General features: G+C 38.2%; 2 protein-coding genes across 6 annotated transcripts; both read right to left on the reverse strand.

Annotated features, from left to right (window-relative positions):
* Nucleotides 1-175: 175 nt before the first annotated feature.
* Nucleotides 176-10,582, reverse strand: LOC127810528 (uncharacterized). 3 transcript variants are annotated; one of them, XM_052350060.1, is made up of 15 exons: nt 10,415-10,582; nt 10,168-10,294; nt 9,984-10,059; nt 8,580-8,652; nt 6,639-6,734; nt 6,197-6,247; nt 4,380-4,769; nt 3,981-4,191; nt 2,673-2,818; nt 1,475-1,631; nt 1,230-1,337; nt 1,014-1,141; nt 756-884; nt 536-603; nt 176-447 (listed from the first exon to the last, which is right to left on the reverse strand). In XM_052350060.1, the coding sequence occupies exons 1-15, from the start codon at nt 10,559-10,561 to the stop codon at nt 234-236; spliced, it is 2,121 nt and encodes a 706-aa protein (XP_052206020.1). In that variant the 5' UTR covers nt 10,562-10,582; the 3' UTR covers nt 176-233. The 3 variants fall into 3 exon arrangements, 2 of the variants coding, with proteins under 2 accessions (XP_052206020.1, XP_052206019.1); XM_052350059.1 differs by having other exon boundaries at nt 2,673-2,926; XR_008025469.1 differs by having other exon boundaries at nt 367-447; nt 756-864; nt 2,673-2,926.
* A 921-nt stretch (nt 10,583-11,503) lies between these two features.
* LOC127810529 (RNA demethylase ALKBH10B) lies at nt 11,504-21,447 on the reverse strand. 3 transcript variants are annotated; one of them, XM_052350063.1, is made up of 8 exons: nt 20,270-21,447; nt 19,264-19,389; nt 18,886-19,004; nt 18,630-18,747; nt 13,542-13,661; nt 13,280-13,392; nt 13,040-13,194; nt 11,504-12,614 (listed from the first exon to the last, which is right to left on the reverse strand). In XM_052350063.1, exons 1-8 carry the CDS (start codon nt 20,889-20,891, stop codon nt 11,879-11,881), a joined length of 2,109 nt encoding a protein of 702 aa, XP_052206023.1. In that variant the 5' UTR covers nt 20,892-21,447; the 3' UTR covers nt 11,504-11,878. The 3 variants fall into 3 exon arrangements, with proteins under 3 accessions (XP_052206023.1, XP_052206022.1, XP_052206021.1); XM_052350062.1 differs by having other exon boundaries at nt 13,542-13,664; XM_052350061.1 differs by having other exon boundaries at nt 13,542-13,667.
* Nucleotides 21,448-25,868: the final 4,421 nt, after the last annotated feature.

Genomic DNA, 25,868 nt, shown 5'->3' on the forward strand with positions numbered 1-25,868 from the left:
TTACTCCATTGATTGAACCCAGAAGAATCAGCTGAATCCGCCGCCTCTAGCCTCTAGTCGACTTAGAGATTGAGAGACAGAGGCCAAGCAAAGCCCCAACTTCTTTCGCACTTCCGCCTAGATGATGGGCCTCACTGTGCCTTTGGATATGCCCAACTTTCTAAACCCAAGAGTGTGTATAGAATTCGTGGAAATCTTTCACTTTGATCAATTATACAAATGAAGGCATTATCTTACATAGGTGAATGAAGCTGTTTCAAAACCTTGAATTCATGCTTAACGCTGCCAAAAACATCATAATAAACAAAGTTGGCCTCATCTTCATACAGTTGAACTGACATAAAACCTTGTCCATCGTAATAGAACTTCATTTCTTCTGGGTTCCACCATTTTACATCTCCCCTCCATGCCTTGGAGCCGCCTCCACTTGTCAAAAACTCAATTTTACTGACAAAAAAAATACACAAGTCAAAATTCGATGATGTTTGATAAAATAAATACATATGAAGTGTTTAGCCAGACCAAAAATTTTTACCCATCAGAACTGGTAATACGTTGCAAGCAATGATCATGTCCGTTCATGTACATGTCAACATTATTTGCCTACAAAAGATTACATTTAACCATCACAAATCCAATCATAGTAACTATTTAAGTGCCAAGTGGTCATTTATTTCTATCTCAACCCAACTAAACTAAGAAAAGGAAAGTAATTAGCTTCTTTTATTCCATGGTAAAGTAGTTGTTGAGATTACCTCTAGGATTGGAAGAAGATGAACTACAAGCTCTTGAGTGACACCATGGTGGCCTGCACTTTTAATCGTGTGATGACCCACGACTATCTTCCATTTGGCAGGTGAATTCCTTAATTCAAAATCCAAATTCTGTCACAAGTACGTAATTCCCCAAACGAACAAAGATGAAATTAGACTTATATTGGATTCTTATATATATATATATATATATATATAAAATTTATCACGAGAAAAAAGCAGGATAATTTAGTTTATTACCTTTAGAAGGTTTGAAAGGTAATGCTTCCTAGGAAGAACTCCCCTCCAATCATAGGTGTGGTCTCCTGCATCTGTGAAGTATCCATCTACAAAAGGAGTTGTATCAACAAAGAAAAACTCCACCATCCCTACATAAGACAACAACACGTACGATTCATTTGGCAATGGCACGGAAGAGTCAGATTAAAAAAGAAAACTTGGTGAAATATACAATACCTGCATCCACAATGAACGATCTCCAGCAAAACCATCTCTTGTCCTTCTCCCTTAGAACTGGGCTTAATTGTGCCTCAACATCGCCTCTGTAGTCATGGTTGCCCAACACTGCCACACCCAAAGCAAACCAAACCAAACCAAATTTGCTCTCATGCTTCCATCTTTTTCCCGGAATAGAAAACCACCAAAAAACAACCTGCCAACAAGCAATGAATTGGAATGGAAATGGGAGCATAAGGGTTTACCGTTAAACCACTTCTTCTGCAAGCTTGGTGCGGTGTAGATATCAGAAAAAGATTGCTCAAACGCAGGATCGTCAATTCCGCTCAAACCATCTTCATAGAAATTATCCCCAGTTGAGATCACAAAATCTATATCTTGCTCTTCTCCAATTCTTCCCATCTGCACCACTTTCAAGACTTTCAATGTTTTCAATTCAGCTCATTACACATCATCTTGTCACCGCAATGATACACGCGTTGTGTTTGTATTTGTTTCAATTTCTTTTCTTTTTAATCTTTGTCTCTTTAATAACTTTTTAAACTATGAATTTTCATGAATAGTTATAAATATTAAATAAGAATTAACGTAAATAGATTTATCAAAAATTAGTTTTATAATTTTATTTAAAAATTTTTAGAAGATAAAATCAAATATCAAATCGCATGCATATTTCCAACAAAATTAAAATCAGACCCACCTAAACAATTAAAATAAAGTCGGAGCCATGGTGGGGCCCACCTCTTAAAAATGGTTGGCAGTTGGGTGAGAGCTGTAATAACATTGAAAATCGATAGAAAACGAAAGAGCATACGGCCATACGTATGCTTAGCTTCAATAGTCTACAAGAATATGCTAAGAATAATACCCCTCTGGTGGATGGTGGTTGTCGACTTTTAAGCTTACAAATATTCCATAAGAGGGTTTATCACATGAAATATTTCCTTTTTTCTCCAATTGTGTCTAAGTTTTAAATGGCAAAGTTGGTTAGTTTACCCATCAAAATTTATGTTTAAAGTTTTGTAAACTAGTTTTTCACTGTGTTGTATGGTTTGTGAGTGTTCCAGTCGAAATTTAATAAAGTAAAGAGTCCATATCATACTAATAACAAAGGTTTAGTGGGACATTTTAACTCTTGTATCGACAGAAATATAGACACACTCGCTCCCTAAGCAATTGATGCATTTATTTTCTCAGATTTCACTGCAGTTCCTACTCTTGGGATTTTTCCTTAATTTTTCCGAGCTAAAAAATAGATAAAAGTGTCATGCAAACACCAGTTACTTTTAGTAAGTAAACAATGACTGCAAAGTGCATGAATTTAATCAGCAGAAATCTACCATTGATTAGAGATCTTCTTGACAGTAATTAGCAGAAAACAAAACAGAGAGAGGACATAGACAGTGATTTCTTAATGCCTTTTAATGTGTGTGTGTATAGGACCTGGAAAGCAACTCGAGATTGATTGTAGAGCCCTTTACGCCCCCAATCTCCGACGACCAAGAAGCTTAGCGAGCCGCCGGCCTTCGACGGGTGATGAAACCTCGGAAGCTCCGCCGCGGAGAAGACGCCGTACCACCACAAACCGGCTGTCAATGAAAGAAAAAGGAGCAGCTGCGGTATCTTCAAAGCCGTTGCCATGAAATGATGCTGATGGAGCTTGAGGTTGGAAAGGCAACCTCTTTGTACAACTCTATCTTAATTAGTCAACCATATAGGGAAATAAACAAAGAGAGTCAATTGAGAGCGACACGCAACAACATTTCAAACCAACCTAATTCCAAAACTTATCTTGTACCTCTCTCTCTCTCTCTCTCTCTCTCTAAGTTCAGTATGATAAATGGCATATGCGAATATTCACTGGCATTGTGGTAACAGTGAAGAGATTGAAGGGCATATTTCTCTTCCCTATGTTTCTATGCGAATCGGTTTCTGATGCGAGGGGAAGCGATAATTTGTGGAAAAAATCAGATTCCATGGCGGAATCTTCTTTATGTAATATAATTAGTGCTGTCAGGTCGTAGATTCAACCCTTTTCATATTATAATTATATATATATATAAAGAACATATCATAAAATTTAAAAAGAAAAAAAAATCAGAGGAATTCTGTCCTATCAATTATACTTGCTTCTGTAACAACACATCATTTCTTCAACGATATTGGATTTGATGAGATTGCTTGTCGTATAAGCTTTTTAACATGCATCTCTAAATATGCCAACACGAGGTTCCCAATTTTTTTTTTCTTTGAATAGTATTATTTCACTAAAATATAAAAAATTTAATTTCGATGCCCAGATAATTTTATGATGCATTTTAAACTAAAGAGTAATACGTTCGACAATCTAATGAGTAAAACACCCAATGCAAAAGTCTGTTTCCCTTCCATCGAGAGACCGAAATTATTGAGGTAAACTAGTTAAATTCTAACTCTGTCAGTCATTTTTATCTATTTATAATCTTATAAAAGATGAACATTGCACTAAATATAGCCTAACCAAAGTAAAAGTACTCGATGGGAGCAAACAATTGGGAATCAAGTTCAAGGAGGCATGGAGACATTGCATGCAAACGTAAAATTCATATTATAACATGCTAGAATTCATCTGCTAGGTAGTTTCAGTTTCTTTCTCCAGTGATGAGGCAGCAAATATAGATCGGTGGGTTCTCCAGTGTGGTAAGCTCAGAAGCAATTCTTTATGTAGCTCATCACAATAAGTTTGCCATGCAGTAAGAGCAGCAGAAAAACCTGTCCAGTTGAAGGGATGCTGCTGCTGCTTGCTCGCGTCATAAGACAAGCTGCCGAAAAAAGTCTCTGCCAGTCGCTCGCCCGTCAGAAATGCTTGTCTCAGCCTATCGATTTCCTCTCTCTGCGATCCAGATACCGGCACAACTTTCATTTTCTTCTCATGTTCAGAAGTTTGCAACCTGGAAGTCTTCCAATGGTAAAATTGAACCACCTGTTTTAGCACAAGAAAATGAATCCCCATTCCCCATTCGGTTCATGGTTTCGAGCTGAAAAGATTCAGGTAATCTGCATTCATTTCATGGTTTTGAGCTGAGAGGGGATTCTGGTTATGATTTATGCATTGTTTGGCATTTCAAATCAACAAAAGTTACTCAAAAGTTACATGGAAAATAATGTTACCTGAAGAACGTGTAAGATGTTGCCAAATTCCACATCCAATAATTCGTTTTCCCTTGTTAGTTTCAATGGTTGTTCCATCAGTGTCTCCGAGAAGTCATCGCATGAATCTACTGCTGTAAAGCAGCTCTTGCATTGAGGAGGACAAAGACCATACCCAAGAACGTGTATTCTTGCAAGGCGTATGTCAAATCCTGGCTCGCAAGTTGAAGCTTGATTGGGAGGAAACCAGTACATTTTACTAGAAGCTGGCAGAGGTAGAAAGATACGAGACTCGTGAACTGAACTATTTAGTTGGCTCTGGGAGAGGAAAGAGATAAGTTTAGAATCCTCGTCATGGGATCCATCACGTGTAAACCATAGGGTTAGAGTCAGTCGCTCTCCATCAGTAATCTGTTCCAAAAAGGAATAAAACAAAAACTGTTAATACTGTTTTCACCTAAAAACTATGAACATGCACGCATCAAAAATAATGATAATTTACTGCTATTATTCAATGTAAAATTAAAGTTCATGCGTTGCTAACCCAACAATAAACCATAACATGTCCAGTACAACAGTGATTTAGAGGTAGACCCAACTGTCCAAGTTTTATAGAACAAAGATAACCAGAAAAACTGTTTTCCATAAAGAAAAAAAGTAACAATATCAGTGGAACTACTAGTTTCTCTTTTGCACACAAGAAATACTAGTCAAGGAATGTTGTTTGAACATTCCCCCGTACATATTACCCATGTACAAATCTTAGTTCTAATAGAAATATTGTGGAAATGCTACTGTTGGGTTCAAGAAAACAACTTAAAACCAAACTGATATAAGTGGAAGGTCTCAAGCTCCCCCTTCCCCCATTAAGCGGAAGCTCTTCACCTAAGAGTTTACTACTCTATAAGTGACTCCAGGTCATATGCCATAGGGATTAATTGATTAATGCATGATTTTATTAAACTGTTGAATAGTAGGCCCAGAACGGAGTATTTGTAACTAAGAACTAAGTCACTAGAACATTTTATTGGTAGTGTCCTCCAAGATACACTTGGCTCCGGGTCTTCCAATGAATCATGTGCTGCTGAGTGTTGACTTCCTGTTATGACGTCAAAAGAGTATTGACTTTTGCTTTGCAAATATGTTCCTTGCAAAGGAGTATTGGCCTTTGCTTTGCAAATATATATACATCTTGTTCCTTTACAAGGCAAATGCATGCAACAAGTGCATATGTAATTAGTTGTCTAAGTGTAACTTAAGTGAAACTCTTATCCTGTCAATCAGTAAGTTATATTTCATTATTGAGACGTTGTGTAATTAAACTTTTCTTAATGTCACCAATCTAAGAACTAGGAATTTTTCTTCACACCTTAAATACAACTATTTGAAACTAAGTATGCCATGTTGCAAAATGTGCTCCAGTACTTAAATTACCCGACTAAGTCACAATTCCCAATAACCCCTCAAGTTGTAAATTTTTGTATTATAACTTGATCTGGGCTGTTGATTGAGTTCGATCCTGAAAGAAAAAGATATACAAACCAACAGCAACAATAACAACAAACATTATTTTTCAATTAAGTATATAACAAAAAGATACTGCCATACGGGGCCTAACAGTGTAAATCAAAAGGAAAAGCCTATATACAGGCAAACATTGCACATCAAGAAAATGAATAAAGGAATATCACATCTGCATTCTCCTTTCCCTTTTTTTTGAAGAACATATGGCCAGAGGACGTATGTAGAAAGACTCCTACCTAATTACCACAATCCCAAACAACACAAATACAAATTAAGATTCAATAAGAGAGATGAAGAGGGCGCTTCAGAGTTACCTCATCAACAGAATGGATATTTCTGCTGTCAGCTGTATACATCACAACATCCTGCAAGAAGTCAAATGAACAAGTAATAATGAAGTAATACCTAAAACCATAACAAACTAAAATCCAATCATTCACTTACCTTAAAAATATTAATTTTTTAGGCATTATCAACTGATCTAATGCAACAAATAGTTTAGTATTATATTTTACATTCAAATAAGAGTAGCACTTAAGTTCTATCCATATAACTGCGTATGCAATCTGAACCAAGCTTTAAGGTGTCTAGCTTGCTTGGGCTCATGAGAAGCCTAGTGATGTGGAACAGAAAAAGAATTGAAGAAAATAGAAAAGCCAGAAATATAAAAGATAATGCATTCAGATTGGAGAGCATTTCATTCAACAGTACTACTAGAAGAGATAACTCAAGAAACCATTAGGCTAAATCACTTACACCGGCCATGGGCTCAATAGTTGCAGGTTCCCACTCCTGGAAGTGAAAAAGTCCACCTTCAAAATCCCCACCATAACTATTCAGATAACACACTGCCTTTGGCCCATTGAAACCAGAGAAAAATGGCAGGAGCAATAATTAATATGCATACAGATAATAATGAAAAGAGAGAATCAACAAAATCAAATGTGCACTTCAATTATATTTCAATATCCAGTGTTATGGACTTCATTGCAATATTTTCATTTATACCCTTAAGCCTGCTTTACTCCAAAGTACTTATAGATGAACTAATACATGGTGCAAAAATGTTTGGCTGGGCAATCCAAAGATATTTTTTGCTACACAACCAGCTTCCAGATGGTAGAGCAGAGTAAGAATGGAACAGGCAACAACTGTAAAAGTGCTCTCTAAATAAGAGCTTCCAAAATGACTAGATATAGAAAAGTACATCATCAAAAATAATGCCAAGCCTCAATTCCACTAGATGAAATAAATTTGGAAAAAAACATAGAGTAATCCATCTACATCCATCAAAGAATTGCAAATTTAACTGTGCATATGGTATCTGTTGAATGGATAAAGGAACACTAGAAATACAGCAAAAAGACCCAAGTAAATAGGTCTTAGGTCTGATCCTCAGTTTAACTAGCAATTTATCTATGCACATTTCAAGCCAACTGCCCAATACCCCCAAGTACAAAAACAGAAATGTGCGAGCTAATGATGGTAGATCAAGGTAAATAATCCACAAGTGATTCCATAGTCACACAAGGTGCAGTCCAAGGTAACCCAAACAAAGTCAGATAAATATTTTTCATATGAACGTGAAAAGATTGCCATAATTACTTCATGCAAAGAATGCAAGCAAACAATTGGACGGAAATCAAAAATGAGATAGGCATACATTCACTAGGCAATGAAAAAGAAAGTTATTCCACTTCCAAGGTACCATCTTTACAAATTAGCAAAACAGAATGAATATACTTGGGAAAGCCACATCCTTCCACTTAAGAAAGAACATACTTCTGCCTTGAGAGGTACAGCTCAGGCAGTAGAGGCATTCTGCCTCCATTTATCTTTAGTTTCTCATGAGAACTGATGGAGGATGCTCAGAAGTGCCCACCATGTGACCAGATCAATATTTTCCATATTACCTCTTCCACATAACTGTGGTTATGTTAACCAAATAAAATTTGTACGGTGTGAGATTTGTAAGCATATGCGTGGGAAACTTTGGGCACTTGTCAAAACCAAGGTTCATCTTGTTGAACTCAGCTTGTTAATTATATAACATTAAATTGAAGGACACACTTGCCCATTTACCTAGACGACAAGCTTGGAATGCACCGAGCCTAAACTGTCCATCAACAGCTTAATTTTCTGGAGCTCTAGAAAAAATAATATCTTCTTGTTACACCAGAAAATTTTGTGCTCAACAGTTCAACCAACAGATATTTCTGATTCATACACTTCAGAGGGTGGACCCTATCTATCTAGTACATGCACTCCAACTAAAGGAATAAGATCTTTATCTTCCAGATGTAGCAAATTTTGACAGAACGGCCAACCTATAACTAAAACCGTACATAAAAATCCATGATGTATTAAGCAATCATACTCTGCTCACAAGTAGTACAAGTGATAAGGCCTCAATATCTATAGAGAGAACAACAACCTCTGTGTATCTTCCACCAACACAAGCCAACATGTACACCCTTAAACTTTGTTTTGTGAAGTTGGTAAAATTGAAAGTGCTGAAAATTTTGGGTAACGAGCCACAATATGAAAATTTGGGAGGGGGAACATGTTCTCTTTTGGGTTCTGCATCACTTGCCCTCTATCATATAGATGAGATAAAACTGAAAAAAGAAAAAATACTAGACAAAACTTCAATGACTATTAGTCACATAAGATATGTTGAACAGTTAGCAAACATACTGCAAAATCCCTTTGCTTCAAGTATGGTCTGTTGTCGTCGCTATGCCAGCCAATGCTTGCTCCTCTAATCCAGCTGGTCCATATAAGGTAAAATCAGTCAAATTAATGGCAACAAAATACGGAAAAGTAAATGTAGTACAAAACTCCAAAATGGCTGCTATGTACTTTTCTTGCACATGTTCAATATACTTGTAAGACAAATAAAAATATGTCTCTAACATGTATGTTCCAATATAATGATGAGTATAGATAACATTTGGATCGACATAACAGTTAGAAAACAAAGAATGTTTACTCTTCCTTGTTGACGCTGATGTTTTAAATATTGAACTGATATTTTGGATAATGATTTTCTTTAACTTGGGATATTATCTATTTCTTACATCAAAGTCTCAATCATTAAACTCAAATCTTTTCAAATTTATGTATAACAATAGTATTGTACTATTGTCAATGAAATACAGTTACTTTTATGTCAAATCATGAACAAAGCTACAGATTGTATGCAACTTTCATGTTCAACTAGTTTCATTTCTTTAATATTTTGAGTGGTTGTGGATATTATATTAATAGATCTAGCAAATATATATATATGCATATAATTATGCCATATTGCCGCCATACTTGTGTCCTTTTTTTTTCTGAAAACACCTTTCCATCCAAGCTTTTTAGATTTCATCGAATGTAATTGGTTAAGAGAACCATTTTTCCTCACATTCCACTCGAAAATTTAATTTGTACAGGCCAATCACAGACTTTGGTAGCACAAAGGATTAGGCCCATGCATGTAACTTGTAAGGAGTCCAAAGTACATGAGGCTCCCTGCTTTGAGGAGGATCAAGGAAGAATCATTTTTGTAACCAATCTTACATTTACAGATTTACTTTGCAAAAAGGCTATTTTCACAACTTAAACCCGTGAAGTTCCAGTCACAAAGGAGTAACCTTACTGTCGCTACCGAGCCCCGCCCTTCCCAAGCCATCAGAAATGCATAAATTTTGTGGCTTGGGTCCAAAGACCATGCAAGGGAGTCAGCAAATCATCTCAACCTACAGATTTCATTGAACACGTTAAGGATAGGTCTCACTACCTCCTCCCCTCAAAAGGATCATGAGAAAAGAAAAAGAAAAAAAACAGTATTCAAACCCCTTCTCTGTTCCGGAGGGTTTAGGTTGGAAAAGCTTTAAGATATATATACCTTTAACACCATTCATCACGTTAACGCACAAGACAAATTGGTGGGGCATGTATTACTTGTCTATATTGATCGACTACAATTCAGGATGGCTGCAAAGTTTTAGTGTACTAGGCAGTACGGTTTTGGGTATCTTTGTTTTTTTCTTTTTTCTTTTTCCCTTATAGATCAGAGTAGGCACAATTAAGTGAAATGAAAGAACAAATCACCTTATCAAGCCAGTGAACTCGACAAATAGCTCGAATTCACAACCAAAAAACTCCTCCGCCTTCTCTCTCAGCCTCTCTACAATACCCACAAACAAAAACATGAAATTTTTCCAAATGCCCCAGTTTTCCCTTCACTTTCTCAGCAAACAAACAGGTAGGCATACGGATTGCAGAAATTTGGTACCTCGGATGGGCACGAAAGGCATGATCAGGTGACCGCAATTAGTAGCTATGAGATGAGAAAGAGTGGTCGAGAACACGTTTGGCCTGTACCCAACTGTTCCACAGCTCTTGTGTATGAACTCGAGCTCCTTCAACACATATATCGATAGCATCAATCAATTATACAGGCACGCGCGCGCGCACACACACACACACATATATATATATATGTTTGTGTATATTCATAGATGCATATTAGGAATATTTACCTTGCAAAGGTCCGGAGAGAGAAAATTGTGGATGACGAGACGGGGATGGTCTGGAGTCGCCATTAGAGGACTTCGCAGCTCGCCCTGCAATTGCCTCTGTTTGGAAGATGAAGAAAGAAAGAGGAAAACGGTGGGCAACGTGCTCATTTAGTTGTTTCCTCTTTTTTTTTTTCTTCTTCTTTTTAGTTTTATTTCTGTTGGTTTTTGGAATTAAAAAAAAAAGATAATAATAATAATAATAATAGTTAGACTCTTGTCTTGAATATATCAACAATTTTATGAAGCTAAGCGAGTAAAAAGTAAAAAACCCCTAATTGTTATTTTTCTTTTTAATCCCTTTGTTTCTTCAAATTTCAGAGAAGAACCCTACAATTACATTTACAATTGCTTAGCAGTTTATAACCACAAGAACAAAACTGGGTAGTAATAATCATATACAAATTTTATTAACCAGGAAAAATAAAAAAACCAACCATATACAAACATAATATTTTTTAAATATAATAACATAAGTGATTGACAATTAAAAAATATCCACAATCGAAATATCATTATCACAGTAATTTGGTAACATTTTGATTGAAAGAACAACTACAAAAAGTAAAAAAGAAAAAGAAAAAAAGAAATCATTTTCTCTTCTCTGAGGGGATAGCCCACAATTTTGATCCAGAAGCTATTCAAATATAATTAAAAACTGAGGATGCCATCAAAGAAGCAGTTCTATTCATAGGCCAACCACTGCAATGAAGAAAAACATGGACGGAGAGACCCTCTAGAGTTTGGGGTTTGGTGCTAGTGATAAAAATGCTTGCAGTGATTTCATCTCCAAACAATTTATACATATTCGACAATTTATTCAATGCACACTTGAAAAGAATAATAATTACGAATTTTCATCATTTGAAAGAAAAATAATAATTTAAGGCAAGACACTACTTATACCATAATCATAAGCATATCGCCAATCAATAAGACAAACTAAATGCATCCCCAAGCGCAGTGCAGTGCATAGATAGATAGATAGATAGATTGGCTCTAACCAATTGGCTAGGAAATTGAACAATAAAAGCAAAAATAGGCGCATTCAGAAGAATAAATCAATCTGCAGGCAGCATGGTTGATATGATGGGGCAGTAGTAACATCCTACTAGTCAATCTGTAGGCAGAGTGACTGAATTTCTGGGCACAGAAAGAAAGAGCTGAAGTTAAAACTGAAAATGAGCAGTTCCTCATCTGATTTGGGAGTTCAAATAACAAGACAATGAAACGGGAACAGAAAGCAAAAAGGGACTGTAACAGAGTTACTCCTCACGCCCTTTGCCAACTGGTACTACTCTCTCAACTCGCCGCTCTTTACATTTGCTTCAAACTCACTGCAGTTTGCAGCTTACCTTTTTTCTTCGAAAGGATATAATAGTCCTCTCTCTCCTTCACCGCCCCCCCCCCCCCCCCCCTTTTCTCTCTCTAAACAGTTCCAGCTGGTTTGTTAGCCGACACCTTCGTGTCAGCAGTTTGCTGCTGCACTTCATCCTTTGCCACAACTTCGTCCCCACCATTTTCATCGGTGCTTCCGTTGCACTCTTCTTGTGCCATCTTCCCATCTACCTTAATTTTTGGAGAAGTATTAGTATTCCCATTTGGTTTGCCCATACAATGGTCTTTTTCTGCTGCAGGTGTTGTTTCTGCAGAAAGGCTTGTATCAGCTGCCGCAGTTGATGATAATTGTTGAGTTGGTGAATTACCAGAACCAGGGGGAGGAAGGAAAACTCCAGTGCCTGGCACTGGTAGACGAGGCGGAGGATGCCTCGGAGGCGGTGCCGGCCACCCAGATGAGGCAGGTGGGAGAGCAACTTGTGCAGGAAAAGGCATGGCTGGGGCAACTGGGCCAGGCACAAAAAGTGGCTGGATGCCATTTGTAGGTACAAGCTGAGGGCGAACAGATGGAGCTGGCAACACTCCAGTCGCTGGGACGGGGCCATAATGCTTTGGCAGAGAATGACGAATATGATTCGGTGACCTACTAGGTGGTGGCCCCCAGTGAGAGCTTGGTGCAACAGTAGCAGAAGCAGGACGCTGTCCATCACTAGCGTTTTTCTTTGGCTGTGACTTTGTGAAGGTAACAAGTATTCGCTGTTTGCGGAGGACAGGTATGGCATGTTTTGCATAGTCTGAGGACTTTCCTTGCATTACTAGCAGGGATCTGAATTACAAAGTAAGAATCACATCAGGAAAATAAAGGACTTAAAACCCACAGAATTCAAACAAAAATAATGCCAGGCAACTAGCAGAGAACCCCAGAACTTTTAAGTCCTTAATTCAACCAGCAAAGAAAATACGATGAATAGATTGACATGAACTCGTGTGATTTTTCAGTTAGCCACAATGTTCCAAGAAGACACCAAAAACCCTCTATGGACAGCCTTTTTGAATTGATATGGCATAATAAAGCTCAATTAGCTGCTTCAACTAGAGCTATAGAAATGATCCAAGTTAACCTTTGTTTGAAATGATATATAAATATGTCTGTTTAGCATTACTCTTTCAAGGCCTTGTAGCACTAACAGCTAACAAGATGCATAAGAAGTAAAGGAAATGGAAGATCAAAAGAGATCGCAAGATAATTACCCAGATGCAAGAGAAAGCCTAAGGGGTCCTCTATAGTCCCCAGGATGGTCTATTCCAATTACTCTCCCAAAAGTCATGTCACATTCTGTCAAGAAAAGAAGACAGACAGGCCTTCCATACCATGAAGGCCACATGTGTGGCTGGGAATGATCACCCTACAAACAAAAGCCACAAAATGGCCTAGTTAGCATTATGCACAATTTTTTTAATAACTTCAAAATTAAAATCATAGCTACTAACCTCATTAAAGATATCAATAATGCAAGAATCTGGCTTCAAAGGCATAATTTGCATGCCAACTAAGCGTTCAATAACATCTTGCAGCAAGCCAGGGATAGATTCCACTCTTCGATCTGCAATTTTGATCTCAAATAAACAGGTAACATTAAGACAAGAATCACAATAAAATATAGACAGCTGGGAAAGAGTTCTTTCATTACGAATTTTTAGAGAGAGAGAGAGAGAACTAGATCTGCAGAAAATATAGACAGTTGGAGCATGCCTTTGGAGGTTGCGACTACATTTTCATCTTCAGGTGGTGCATCTGCAACAGGGAGGCCCAATTGAATCATCTCTCTTCCGTGCCCCTTCATGGGTCTCTTTGAAACCACAAATGTTTGTCCTGCTTCTTAAGAAGCAAGAGTATTGGAATTAGTGACCATTATATGGAGAAACAACAGAGCTTTAGCGTAACAATGGCATGTGACAGAGTTTAACACACAACTGAATTAATGTGGTGAGGGATGAAGAATCAAGTTAATAAGCATTGTGCATTTAGAATTTCAAATTCAAACTCAGATGGCAATGCACACACAGAGATACAAGGAGTCAGAAAATGTTGGATTACAGAGCTTAACTAACATAAAACTGAAAAAAATGTGTTGGGAGATTAATAGTCAACTTAATAAGCATTTTGTACTTAGAATTTTGAAATCAGATGGCATACACAGAGATACAAGGAGTTCAAAAATGTCAAGTTGCAATTCTAGCTTAGGAGAAGTAATTTCATGAAATAGAAAAGACAGATTAGGTCTGCAACCAATCGACCAGTCATGGCAAGGGACTAGTGCACATAATGCCAATATTATGTAGTTTTGAAAGGATCTCATCTAATAGAAATGTCAAACATCAAAGTTTTGAGATGCTACTTGAAGTTATTACAAGAATGAGCAGCTATCAGATTATCAGATCCAAACAAATAAATAGAAAACAAAATTTGTTGCTATGTATAAAGTTTTTGGTCAAGTACAAATAAATGCATATTCCATCTCTGGAATTAAAGGATATCCTCAAGAATGGATATTAAAATCAGTAATAACCAAGGTTCACAAATAATTTAATCGCATTAAGAAAATAACCAAAAACTCAAGATTGTGTTATACTACAAATAGAAACATTCAAAACAAATCAAAGCATGTCTAAAGTGGAAGAAAAGGAAAAAGAAAATAATAAGACTACAAAAAGATTTCATCCAACAATAATATGCACCACATGCCCCTATAAGGAAGAATTGCAGCTTGAAAGTGGTAGCATATAAACACCTCTGCTTCAGAAGCCACAAAATACTACTTCCTCGTAAGAACTACTTAGTTCTTTTTTGAAAACCATGTTTTCGCAATTTCATTCCTCCTACCCCCCCAAACCCCAACACACACACACTCTTCACTGCTGGTGTTCGATGTTGCTGGAAGGCAGCCCACAAAATGCTTTGGCGTCTCCTCATTCGCCAGCAACTCCTGTGGGAGTTGCCAGAGAATGAGAAGGCTGGCAAGACTCCCAGATTTGGGAATCTCACCAACTGGGGACTCATGACACCCGGAACTTTTTGAGACCAGCAGCTGCATTGGCTATGGCATTGAGGGCGACAGTGAGGCAGAATCAGTGCAGCAAAAAACTTAAGTTCCCTATTGCGTCTTCTTCACTGGGTCCTCAATCAACAATGATTACAAAATTTTTAAACCAAATAATGAATCTTTAGTTCGCCAGTCTTGCTTTTATGAAATTGTGATGACGTGAACCTAAGCAAGACATTGCTGGTATTCTATTTCGGTTATTCCATGATTTTCAAGAAGCTTTACTGGTTCTAGTGTTATAGTGGCATGAAGGCTCCTCTCGATCTGGTAGCCAGCAACTGCTATGAGAGTTGCCAGTGACTGGATCAAAGGTCATCAGAGTCATAAGTGACCTCCGGCATTTCCTCCAGTTGCTGGCAACATCATGTGTGAGAAAAATTTTAAAAAATAAGGAAGTAAAACACAAAACTGAAAATGAACACAACGTTATCAAACAACCAAGTTTTCATTTTTTTTAAATAAAAACGAAAAATGAAAACATAAAATTTTAAAACAAAAATTGAAAGCAGGAAACTGATCAAGGGGACGTCATATAATTGTTGATCATTTTGAAAGCTCCCATGTGAAGATCATTTTGAAAGAGGAAACACAAGATGTTTGAGGTGAGACTCTTGCAATCATGCGAAGGGGTGCCACTAGCATCCTTGTGATAAGCAGCAAAGAAGTTCTGCAGCCAAGCAAAGGGTGTCCCAACTGCCCAAACATAGTCTAAGCAATAAAACACAGCATGCTATTACAGTTTGGCAATTCAAGGGGACAACCTCCTAAGATAAATAGAGATAGCCAGAAAGATAAACTCAATACCAAAGGGATAGACAGCAAAGATATGTTTGATGCTTAAAGAGAGAGCCAGTGGAATCATTCGCATGATACACAGAAAACTCAAGAGTCAAACTTCAGGACAAGAAACAAGGATATTAACATCAATCAAGTTATTGGCTCCTAAAGCAAATCAGGTCTTACAGAAATTATTGCCTTGGTTAAAGTGCATCTCATGACTATTTGACTTTTTTTTTCCTTTGAGATTTTAAATTGATGTTTTCTTATTTATGTTTGTCTAAAGTTCATGTTTTGGATCCGACTAGGTTTTACATTGGTTGTCGGCTACCTAACACAACCCTCATTTATCCGGGCTTGGGTGTCGGATATGTTGTTGTTGTTGTTGTTTTCTTATTTATGTTTAAATGTCAATACACAAACAATCAAGGAGTGAACTAGCCAATTCCATACTTGTTTTGGAAGATCTGAAAATAATCTCCAATTACAATTTGCAAAGCCCTAAATTAAGTCTCTAATCATTGACATGCACAAGCATATATTCCTTAACAAACAAAAATCTTTTAAAAGTTTCACAGGCAGTTAAGCCAACCCCAATCCACCGTTATTGAATTGTGTACTTTTACAAAGCAACCCAAATCTATAGCTTTTATTAAAAGGCACCAAATATACTACGTCAAATAATAATATTAATAATAAATTAATAAACAAGGGAGAGGATGAAAAAGCATTTAAATCAAGCTTAAGATGACTTTCTGAGGTTTTCATTTAAATTTAAAATTACAAAATAAAACTCAAGAAAAAACTTATTGCCTCACTAAAACTCTCGCGCACACCACTTGTTCTACACGACAATGCTTGTCAAAAAAGCAGCACATTTTTTCAAAAGAGGAAAAAAAAAAAGGCATAATGGCAATGCGGTTTATGCATTGCAAGCATAAACCGCCTTTATACATTTGTGGTTTATGCTTGGAAAGCATAAACTGCATGTTAATAAAGGTCACCATGCCCAAAAAGCTTAAACTGCAAAGGATAGTAACGGTTTATGCTTTCCAAGGATAAACCATTTAGAAGTTACACAATTTTTTTGAAAAAACATGCTGGGTTGAACTTGTTTTTTCCACAAAGGTTGCTGCATGAAACAATTTATGTGTTGGAATAAATTTTGTCTGAGTTCTATTTTGTAAAAATTTTTTGGGGACAGTTTTAAATTTTGAAAAACTCACTTTATGTAAGTGCCAGCTTGAATCAAAAGAGTACCAGTAACAGATGTCAGTCCTATACTCCCATTAAGTTATGTTTCTGGATTTTAATATTGCACGTTTGCTCTGATAGTATTGATCTATGCAACTCCTTACTCTAGGTTTCTTTTAGAAATCCTTTTGACTTTATCATATTTCGCAACAGCTCATGCAAAACAAGAAAGCCACTAGGCATTATGCAGTTATTTATAGAAATACACACGGTAATTTATGTCGGATACATCACCATGTTAAGACTTTGTCTTTATTAAAAAGCAGTTAGCATTACATATGCTGACACAAGCATTATATCATCAATAAACCAATCCACTGCATCACCTTGTGGTTATTAATACTAATAGGAAAAAGTTTTGCACATCTTATGGTATTTGGCTTATTATTGCCCCTAACAAGGAGGCCAGGGAAAGTAAAATGGGACAGAAAGAAGATGCCATGACCCCAAGGATCCCCAAGGATAGATTAGTAATAGGGTGCTGTAGTGTATTTAGTGTATTTCTCTTTTGGTTGTACTATAGGCTGCTGTAGTGTTGTACCTTAAGTTTGCAGCCTATAAATACACTAAGGTAGTTAGAGAATGATGTTTTTTGAATGATAATTGAATTCAATCATTTCCCTCTCATCAATTCTCTCTCAATTTCCCCCTTATCTCTCTCCCGATCCCTCTGATTTCTCTCTAATCTCCCCCTCCTTGCTGTTCTGTCTGTAATCCTCCCCCAATTCTTGCTGTATTTCCCTCTCTTTCAGTCTAATTCCTCCTCGATTTCCTCCAAATTCCTATCAAAACCCCTAGGTTAGGTACATGACAGAACAATATAGACATCACATTTTGTGTTATGAGCAGTAGGGCACAGAAAGAGGTGAGCCAAGATGATTCTGTAAATGATATTTCAGAAAGTGGTCCAAGGCATGGTGTTGCATTTCAAGAATATGACACTACAACCACATTCCAATTCAGTTTGTATAGTGGTTCAAGTATCACAAATTACTGGGTAATGGAAATCAGTCAAAATTTTCAAGGTGGCCATAGAAAAGTGAGAATAATCATCCTTGTATGAGCAGGAGGTTCACACTTCACATCAGCCATGCTCTAAATAGTCTGATCATCATCCAGTCATACTTTTGACGTGAGACAAAAAAGTTGAACCACACGGCTTCATCAAATCCAGTTTGCAAGTTCAATTATCATAATTCATAAACGGTGGTTAAATCCAATCAGAAGTTTGGAACTGCTTCAAAAGATCAAGATAACAATAAAACTAATGAGTAATTTTTTGGGAGTTTGGTAATAATTTGACAATCGCCTAGGCAAAACATAAGAAAATAAGTAGCATTCTTATCCAGCACAAGCACATGTATTATACACATAGATTCTTTGTTTCTTGTAGAAGGCCCATGCCACATGAATCACTTACATTATTATCTCAAAAAAATGAATGCTTACATTACACAACAGGTTATTAAACTAACAAGGAACAAATCAATCATATAAATACACCCACCCACCCACACAAAAATCTTCTTTTAAACAACTTCTAAAGACGACACGTGGAATTATGGTTGTTGCACATAAAGGCTTGTTGTTGTATTATCAGATCATAGAAACTCTATAAAAGGAACAAACATTTTGATGGTTGTATGTGCATATATAGTGATCTTCAAAACGGTGACCAAGTAAAAGGAATGCATTGGTGAACTTGCCTTGCAACTGCCCTCTTCTTCCTGCTGCTCTCAGATCATTCACCAATGAAACAAGTTTTGTAACCTCAGAGACATCTAACAGCTCTTCATACAATTTCATTCCATCAACCACATTAACCTATGGATAAAAACATAAAACCTTAGAAGTAGAGAAAACAAATAAAAGAATGCTACCATTTCAAGAAAACCCAAAGCACAGCTTAAAAGTATAGGCTTCTCCTCTTTGGATAAATCTAAAAGGATAAAGGACTATTACCGCCTTCCCCTCTAATATCTCTGTACCAACAAAAGTTTTCGGAATGATCATGGAATTCCGGTTCTCTTGTGGAATCTGAGTAGAATGGGAATCATTCTCCACAGGTCCATTGCTAGTCCCTGAGAGAGAGAGAATTTAAATGATGACAGAACAGGGAGGTGCTAAATAACTAAAAATTTCAGATAAAATGAACATTATGAGATCTTTTGCAAAACGAAAGTATCCAACCACGAACATACATGGCAGCAAGATTCTAGAAACAGTCTTGGCTATTAAACCTAGTCAGTACAAACACTATATAAAGATCATAATTATTAAGAACTGGACCAGTCCCCACCTCCCAAATAGATAGGGAGACCCTAAAAGACAAGGAAAAACCTTTAGAGCCTGAGGCAGCTCCATCGTCATGCCCCTTCACCGCAACTTCTGAATCACAGGCTACAGTTCCCTCTGAATTGCCATGACTCTCAACAGAGTTATCTGCTTCAGGTTTAGAAACCACATCTGTTGCAACACCAAACAGTAGAAGTCAAAAGTGCACTACAATTTTCCTAAGGTACAAATCATGTTAACCAGTTTGAATAAATATCAGGAGCTAGAATCCCAAAAGTTCTGTGATCTTAAAATAAATCAAATCCTGCTGCTAAAATAACATACATTCCATATCTCTTGTGTTAAATGATGTTGGAAGGCTTTTTAAGGCCAAGATAGAAGTACTTAATAAATTGAGTAGTTGATGTTATGTGTTCTCATGTTTCCACAGTTACATATCAAGTGAGAACAAATACACCATACAAATCAAAAGCAGAATTTTTTGGAAAGAAAAACTAATGATCGAAAAAGAAAAAATTACTAAAATTAATTGCTGATATGTGGTAAAGTTTTCCAAACTTTTGTACAGTTGGTCATCAACCAAATATCCAATAGTAGCAACAAACTTCCAGAAATATAGAGCATTGTTACAAGGGTCACATGCCATCAAAACTTTAGTGATCAGCTGGCATTGTGACTTTAGTGGTCAGCTGCATTGTGAATTTTTTTTTTTTCCTGTAAATTGCATTGTGAAAAAGTTACAGGTAAGGCATGTAATATATCACTTCCCATTTCTTTGATAAGTATGGAAATCAGTTGCCAAATCTCTTTATTGGGGGTTTGCATCATGAGCTCCTGGCTTGTCCATAAGGGACTTTGTTGAATAGCCCTTCAAACTCATAAAGACGGGAAATTTTGCATGTATACGAGAAGCAATTATGCTTCCATGCAAGAACCATATAATAGAGAAGCGGTATATGTGGGTTCACAAGTCAAACAGCAAAGAAACACTTATATACTAATGACTAGGTTCACTTGGCATCAACCGTACAGAGTAGTAAGATGATTTTACCTTTTTTGTCCTCTGCAACTGCCACATTCTTATCATCAGAAGTCACAACTTGGGCACCAATTTTAGCTTCTAACCCCTTTTCGGCTACTTTCTCTCCCTTCTCTAAACCCGCCAATTTGCCAGAAGCATTGGCATCAGAACTCAGGTTTTCCACATTAAAATTATGACCTTCCTTGGCAGTTTCAACTCTCTGTCCGTGCCTAGACCCAATTCCAGATCTCTTAAACTCCTTTCCAGGCACCTTTACCGGATCGAAATACCGCTGTTGCCGCCTCCAACTCACCTGCTGCAAGGCGTATATCACGTCGGCAACAGGGAAGTACTGCTGCATATGAAGAACCGTGTTCCAATTGCACCTCCTCTGCTGTATACACCCAATAACCCCATCATACTCCCCGGGTTCCCCAACCAACCTCAAATGGTGACACAGCGAATCAATTATAGCATTGGCGGCCGCAAATTCTCCGCGCAGCCACGAGATGAACCCGTCCCGCTCATCGGGGAACCACTGGCGGGGGTGGGACTGGCGGAGGATCTCGCCGCCCCCACCGACGGCCCCACCGCCGCCGCTCGGAAACTGCATTTTATCGGAAACAACCACATTTCCCGATGGCATTGCCATGAGAAATATCCAAAATCCTTTATCTATCACCCTACAACATAAATACGCAACTCGTTCACAGATCTAACGAACGCAGATCAAATCCCCAAAACCCTACCATGAATCTCGAGTTAACAACCACAATTGAACAAGTACAGTGAACTATCGCGGTAGATCAGTCGAGACAGGTTGTAAACACAAGGAATTGCAACCTCAACTATACAAATCTGCGAGAAAAATCTAATCTACAGAAAATAAGATTGAAATTCGATAAACATGTGCGGTCTGCGAGTGAAAGGGGCGGAGGAGAGGGGAGAGTTTTAGAGCAACATTCAAGGGGCGAATGGTTCAGATCTGGGGGCGTGAATGTGAGGTCGTTGGCGAAAGAATCTGTAGCAGTGACGTAAAGATTTGGAATTTCACGGAATGTGAAGAAGATCTAGGTTTGTGGGGATACAAAAATGGCTTATTGAGCACGCATATATGGTCTCCAATGGTGTCTCTCTCTCCCTCTCTCTCTCACTACAAGAAGAACTCTCGCTTTGTGGAATTGAAGGAAGGCTTGAAGCTGTGGGCGTGGATTGGACCAGCGGAGAATATGCTGAAAATAAGGGGCATTCCGTAATTCCACAATCGGTTGGGAGAAATTCTACGTCTCTACAGTTCTAAGACGGAGAGAGAGAGCTTCGAAAGTAGGAGTTTGGTTCCCACGAGGCAACTTCACCGGTTTTTCTTTTTTCTTACTAATTATCTATAAATAATTAAAATTTAAATAATATTATTTATCTAAAGTTAAATCTCTAATCTGAATGATATATTTTTATTAAATAATAAAAAAATATAAGTATTCATATTTTTTATATATTTTTTTATTACTCAATAAAAAGATGCTATCTAAACTAAAAATTCATATTTAATTTAGATAAATAATATTACTCTTAAAAATTATTTTTCTTTAGATTTTGATGCCCAAAAATCAAAAAATGTCATCTAAATTGAAATAAAACAATCTTTTCCTTAGTTATCGTGGTTAGTGATAATTAACATAGAAATATCATAGAAAGTTCGAAGATTAATTCAAATCACTAATTCAAAAACTTTAGTATAGTGATAATGTTTACTTGTAGATTAAATATTACTTAAACATTATAAATTTAAATCTTATGGACATAATTAATTTTTTGTTTTTAAGTTAGATATATAAAGAAATATTTTATTAATAAAAATTTATAAATTTAATATATAATGTTTACTTATGTAATAATATAAATATAAAATTTTAATCTTCTAACTAATATTTATTAGTCCTTGATGTGATAATTTAAATATAATGCTTATGTGAGGCTCACTCATTTAATTTTTTTCAACATAACAGTTTGATAATATAGATCCACGTCGTTATATTTGAATTATCACATTAATAATATTACCTTTAAAAAAATTCTATAAATATAAATATAAATTATAAAGATTGATATTATCCTGTTAGATTGGTTAATAGTTGTTCTTTCTTAACCAAAAGAGGATGATCGGAAGCGAGATCGTAACGACGGGTCGTAGGCTCCGGCGACAGGTCCGTCCGAAAGGCAGCTGGCACCTGCAAACACTTTGATAGTCGAGTGAGTAAGAGAGTAAGGAGAGATAGTGTATCAGTAGGTCAAAACATACTTGGTTCTAAAGAGAGCTGGTTGATATAGGAAGAGGAGATGTCCTCCTGCATGCATTCATCGTGCGTTTGCAGGTGATGGAATTAACTATCCTACGCCAATAAAGATTCTCAGGTGGTAGCATAGTGGTAACGGGACCCTTATTAATGTGAATGGGATCCGCCATTAATAAGCATTAATAAGGACATGATCTGAGGTGACCACGCGGATACCCAGTGGGAGTCGCAATGACGTCGTGGCAGGCTGGCGCTAGGCCAAGGCTAGGTCCAGATGAAGGACCAAGATTGGGCCTAAGGAGATGGTCGATATTAGATCTAAGGAGAGGGTCGAGATTGGCCTAAGAAGAGGGCTGGGATTGGGCCCGAACAGTCCACAACCCCCCAGGTCGGATGCTCGAGTAACGAGAGTTCGAGCTAGAAAATGGAGGCCTGGGCAGTTTTTGCTACGTGTGCCAGTTTTGGAAGGTCAAATTAAGTGTGATCGAGGCAGTCGGTCAAGCTGATTTCAGGTTTGCTTGAATGACGGTCCTAGAGTCATTTTGAGGTCGGCCTAACCTTGAAAGCAAAGTAGTATTCTTCAATGCGCTAACCCGTAGCGCACTTCGGGATTCGAGGATGCTCGACTTAGGAGAAGAAGGCGTTATCTGGGCGACGTCCGAGTGCGAAGGGCCTCTAGTTACCGTGAGTGTGCGTCAGCGGAGTCTCATACTGTTGTTGGGACATGTTCGGGTTATGGTCAAGTCCTTATTCACAAATGCTATCTAAGCTTGAGAAGGAAAGGTCATGCTTCCCCCGATGAAGTTTTGAATATGCTTTTGGAACTCTGGCTATAGTTGGTCTCCCACTCTTTGCAAGGTAGGGATTGACTCCGGTAGCGAAGAAAACCTCCTGGTGTTTACATCGTGCGGGACTTTGGGATATGGAGCGTTATACCAAAAAGGCGCACTATCGTAGGTGTGCACGACGGCTTCTAATTTCCCTTGAGAGACTTGAATGTGTGACAAGCGTATGATAGGTGGTATGTCTCTAGTGCTCTGCTAAGCACCTGATGGCATTTTGCTTTCTTTTGGACGAGACGTGCGGGACAGTATAAAATGTGCATCCCCTCATTTATGGGTTTTCCATCGTTTCTTTTTCCCCTGTCAAAGGTGCACTATTTTCCAAGCCTTTCTTCTTGCTCATTCCTCACACGTAGAGGCAGTTTTCTGCTTTAGTAGGAAAATGTCGAAGGTTATCCCTGACGGTCAATGAGGGAACGCTAGCGACGACAACGAATAAGGCATACCCTTCCTAAATGTCGACCCAATGTCCTCTATTGTTGCGTTAGCTCTCCCGATTGCTCCTGATGCTCATCTGTCATTGATGAGGCTTGCTACTAGCGAAAGGCGATCGTCGGTTGGGAAACGCCTGAGGGATGATAGAGGAGCTGAGTTGTCCATTGGGGTGCCTTCCGTGGGCGTGTCCAATCTTTCTGCTTCAAAGGACCATTGGACACGTACTGTCTGGTGAAGGATTGGACTTTGGAGGTTTTGATGGAATGCTAGGCACTGTAGCTCGTATTCCAATTAGAGGTGGCTGTTCTCAAGCAGTTGCATCGAGATGAGGTAAGGTGCGTCCAAGAGGCAACGAAGAGCAAGGTAAGGGAAAGAGTGACCAGGGTAACGACTGACTTGAGTCAGCGACTGCAGGGGTCGGAGGCGTTGCTGATCCGCTGTTATGAGATTATAGGTTGTCTCGGCAGCCAAAGTGAGGACGCCAGAACGGTGCTTTGTGATTCGAAGGCGGAGATTGCACATCTACAAGCGGCGCTTGAGACCATCCGATCGATGACGAAGGCTAGCAAGGCTCAAATGTTGGAGGCCGCATACGAGTATTTGGAGGGCTATGAGGAAGCCTTATTCCATGTTTGGACTATGTTCCCAGGATTAGACCTGTAGCTTTGCAAGCCATATATGCGGGTTGAAGGCGATCGACTTGTTAACCTGACCGAAGAGACACGTGTCGAGACTTCGAAGGGAACCCCTGGAACCGGGGTGGGCCGAGCCAAGGAGAATGTTACCACTGATGTTAAGGCTCAGGCCGATTTGGGTTAATTTGCTGCTTTCTTCTTTTGTAGTAGCATAGGTTTCTTAGTGCTCCCTTGGTAGTCTGGTTTTATCAAGGCTTGTGACATCATGGTCTGCTATTTTGCCATTTTTTGGCTTACTACTCGTAATGAAATGTTCAATTATTAATGTTCCTTTCATAAGACATTTCTTTTGTTTCCTTTCTAGTGTGTCATGCATTCTCCTAGCCAAGCCGGAGTCCTTAGGTGTTGACATAGTGGCTTCTGAGTTAAATGCTACGATTGGTGTCCGATCTTGGAATTTGGAAAAAAGTTTTTCATAGCGTAAGCTCTAGAGTTTGGTAGGGCGCGTAGAACAAGATTCGAGGTTATAGGTACGGCTGCACCAAACGTGTTACTTTGGCGAAACGTCTCGTCCCTCGGGTGTTTCTACTAGCACGTGGAAGGCGTTGATTGGTCATGGTGGGGTGGCCTTTCGTTTTCTCTAGGCAGGGATATGACTGTGTTGATGGCTTGATTTTTCGGAGCCTGGCCGTATTTAATTTTTTAGGGGACGATGAGGATCTTCTAACCGTTGGGTGATTGCACTTATAAAAATGGGGGAAAGGAAAGTTCTCAGTTTCTTTCCATGCTATCCTTGCTCGTTTGCGTCCTATCTCTGGGAGATTAAGGAAATGTGGTCAGTGTTTCGTGGTGAGGGTTTTTCATCTGGTAGGGGTGCTTCTGTTGGTGACCATGTGGGTGGCAACTTCCTAAGTGGTACTGTAGGGGCCGAGAGGTTTGTGGTTGAATGTGTTGGGACGAGAGCAATACTAGGATGGGTGAGACATGTCGTGTCTAGAATGGGTGATATGGCTTTCTCATAGTTCACCTCTGGTGGAAGTATCGTGTTTTGGCATCCGAGTTCTTGGGTCATTAATGTCGGCATTATCAGGCGATACAAAAGGGTTCCATTCTTCTCTGGCGACTCATGGGGGAAACAGCTACCGATGATCATAGGAGGAGCGCGCCTTACAACGACTGTTGCTTGGTCATACTTTACTCAAGTTGTGTTCTCAGGCGTTCGTGCTGTATAGTGGTTGTAGCGTGATAGGCGAGCGTAATGTAAAAAATATTATAGATGTGAAACCTGTAATTAAAGGTAGATTTTTTGTAATGAAATGTAAGTGTCTTCTAGGTACCTTATTTTGTGTCCTAATGTAAAGTATTATGGGATCGGACTGGTGCAGGCTTGAGGTTCGATGAGCCTGTTTGTTACAAGGCATGA

This window comes from Diospyros lotus, chromosome 9 (assembly GCF_014633365.1).
Source record: "Diospyros lotus cultivar Yz01 chromosome 9, ASM1463336v1, whole genome shotgun sequence".
Taxonomy (NCBI): domain Eukaryota; kingdom Viridiplantae; phylum Streptophyta; class Magnoliopsida; order Ericales; family Ebenaceae; genus Diospyros; species Diospyros lotus.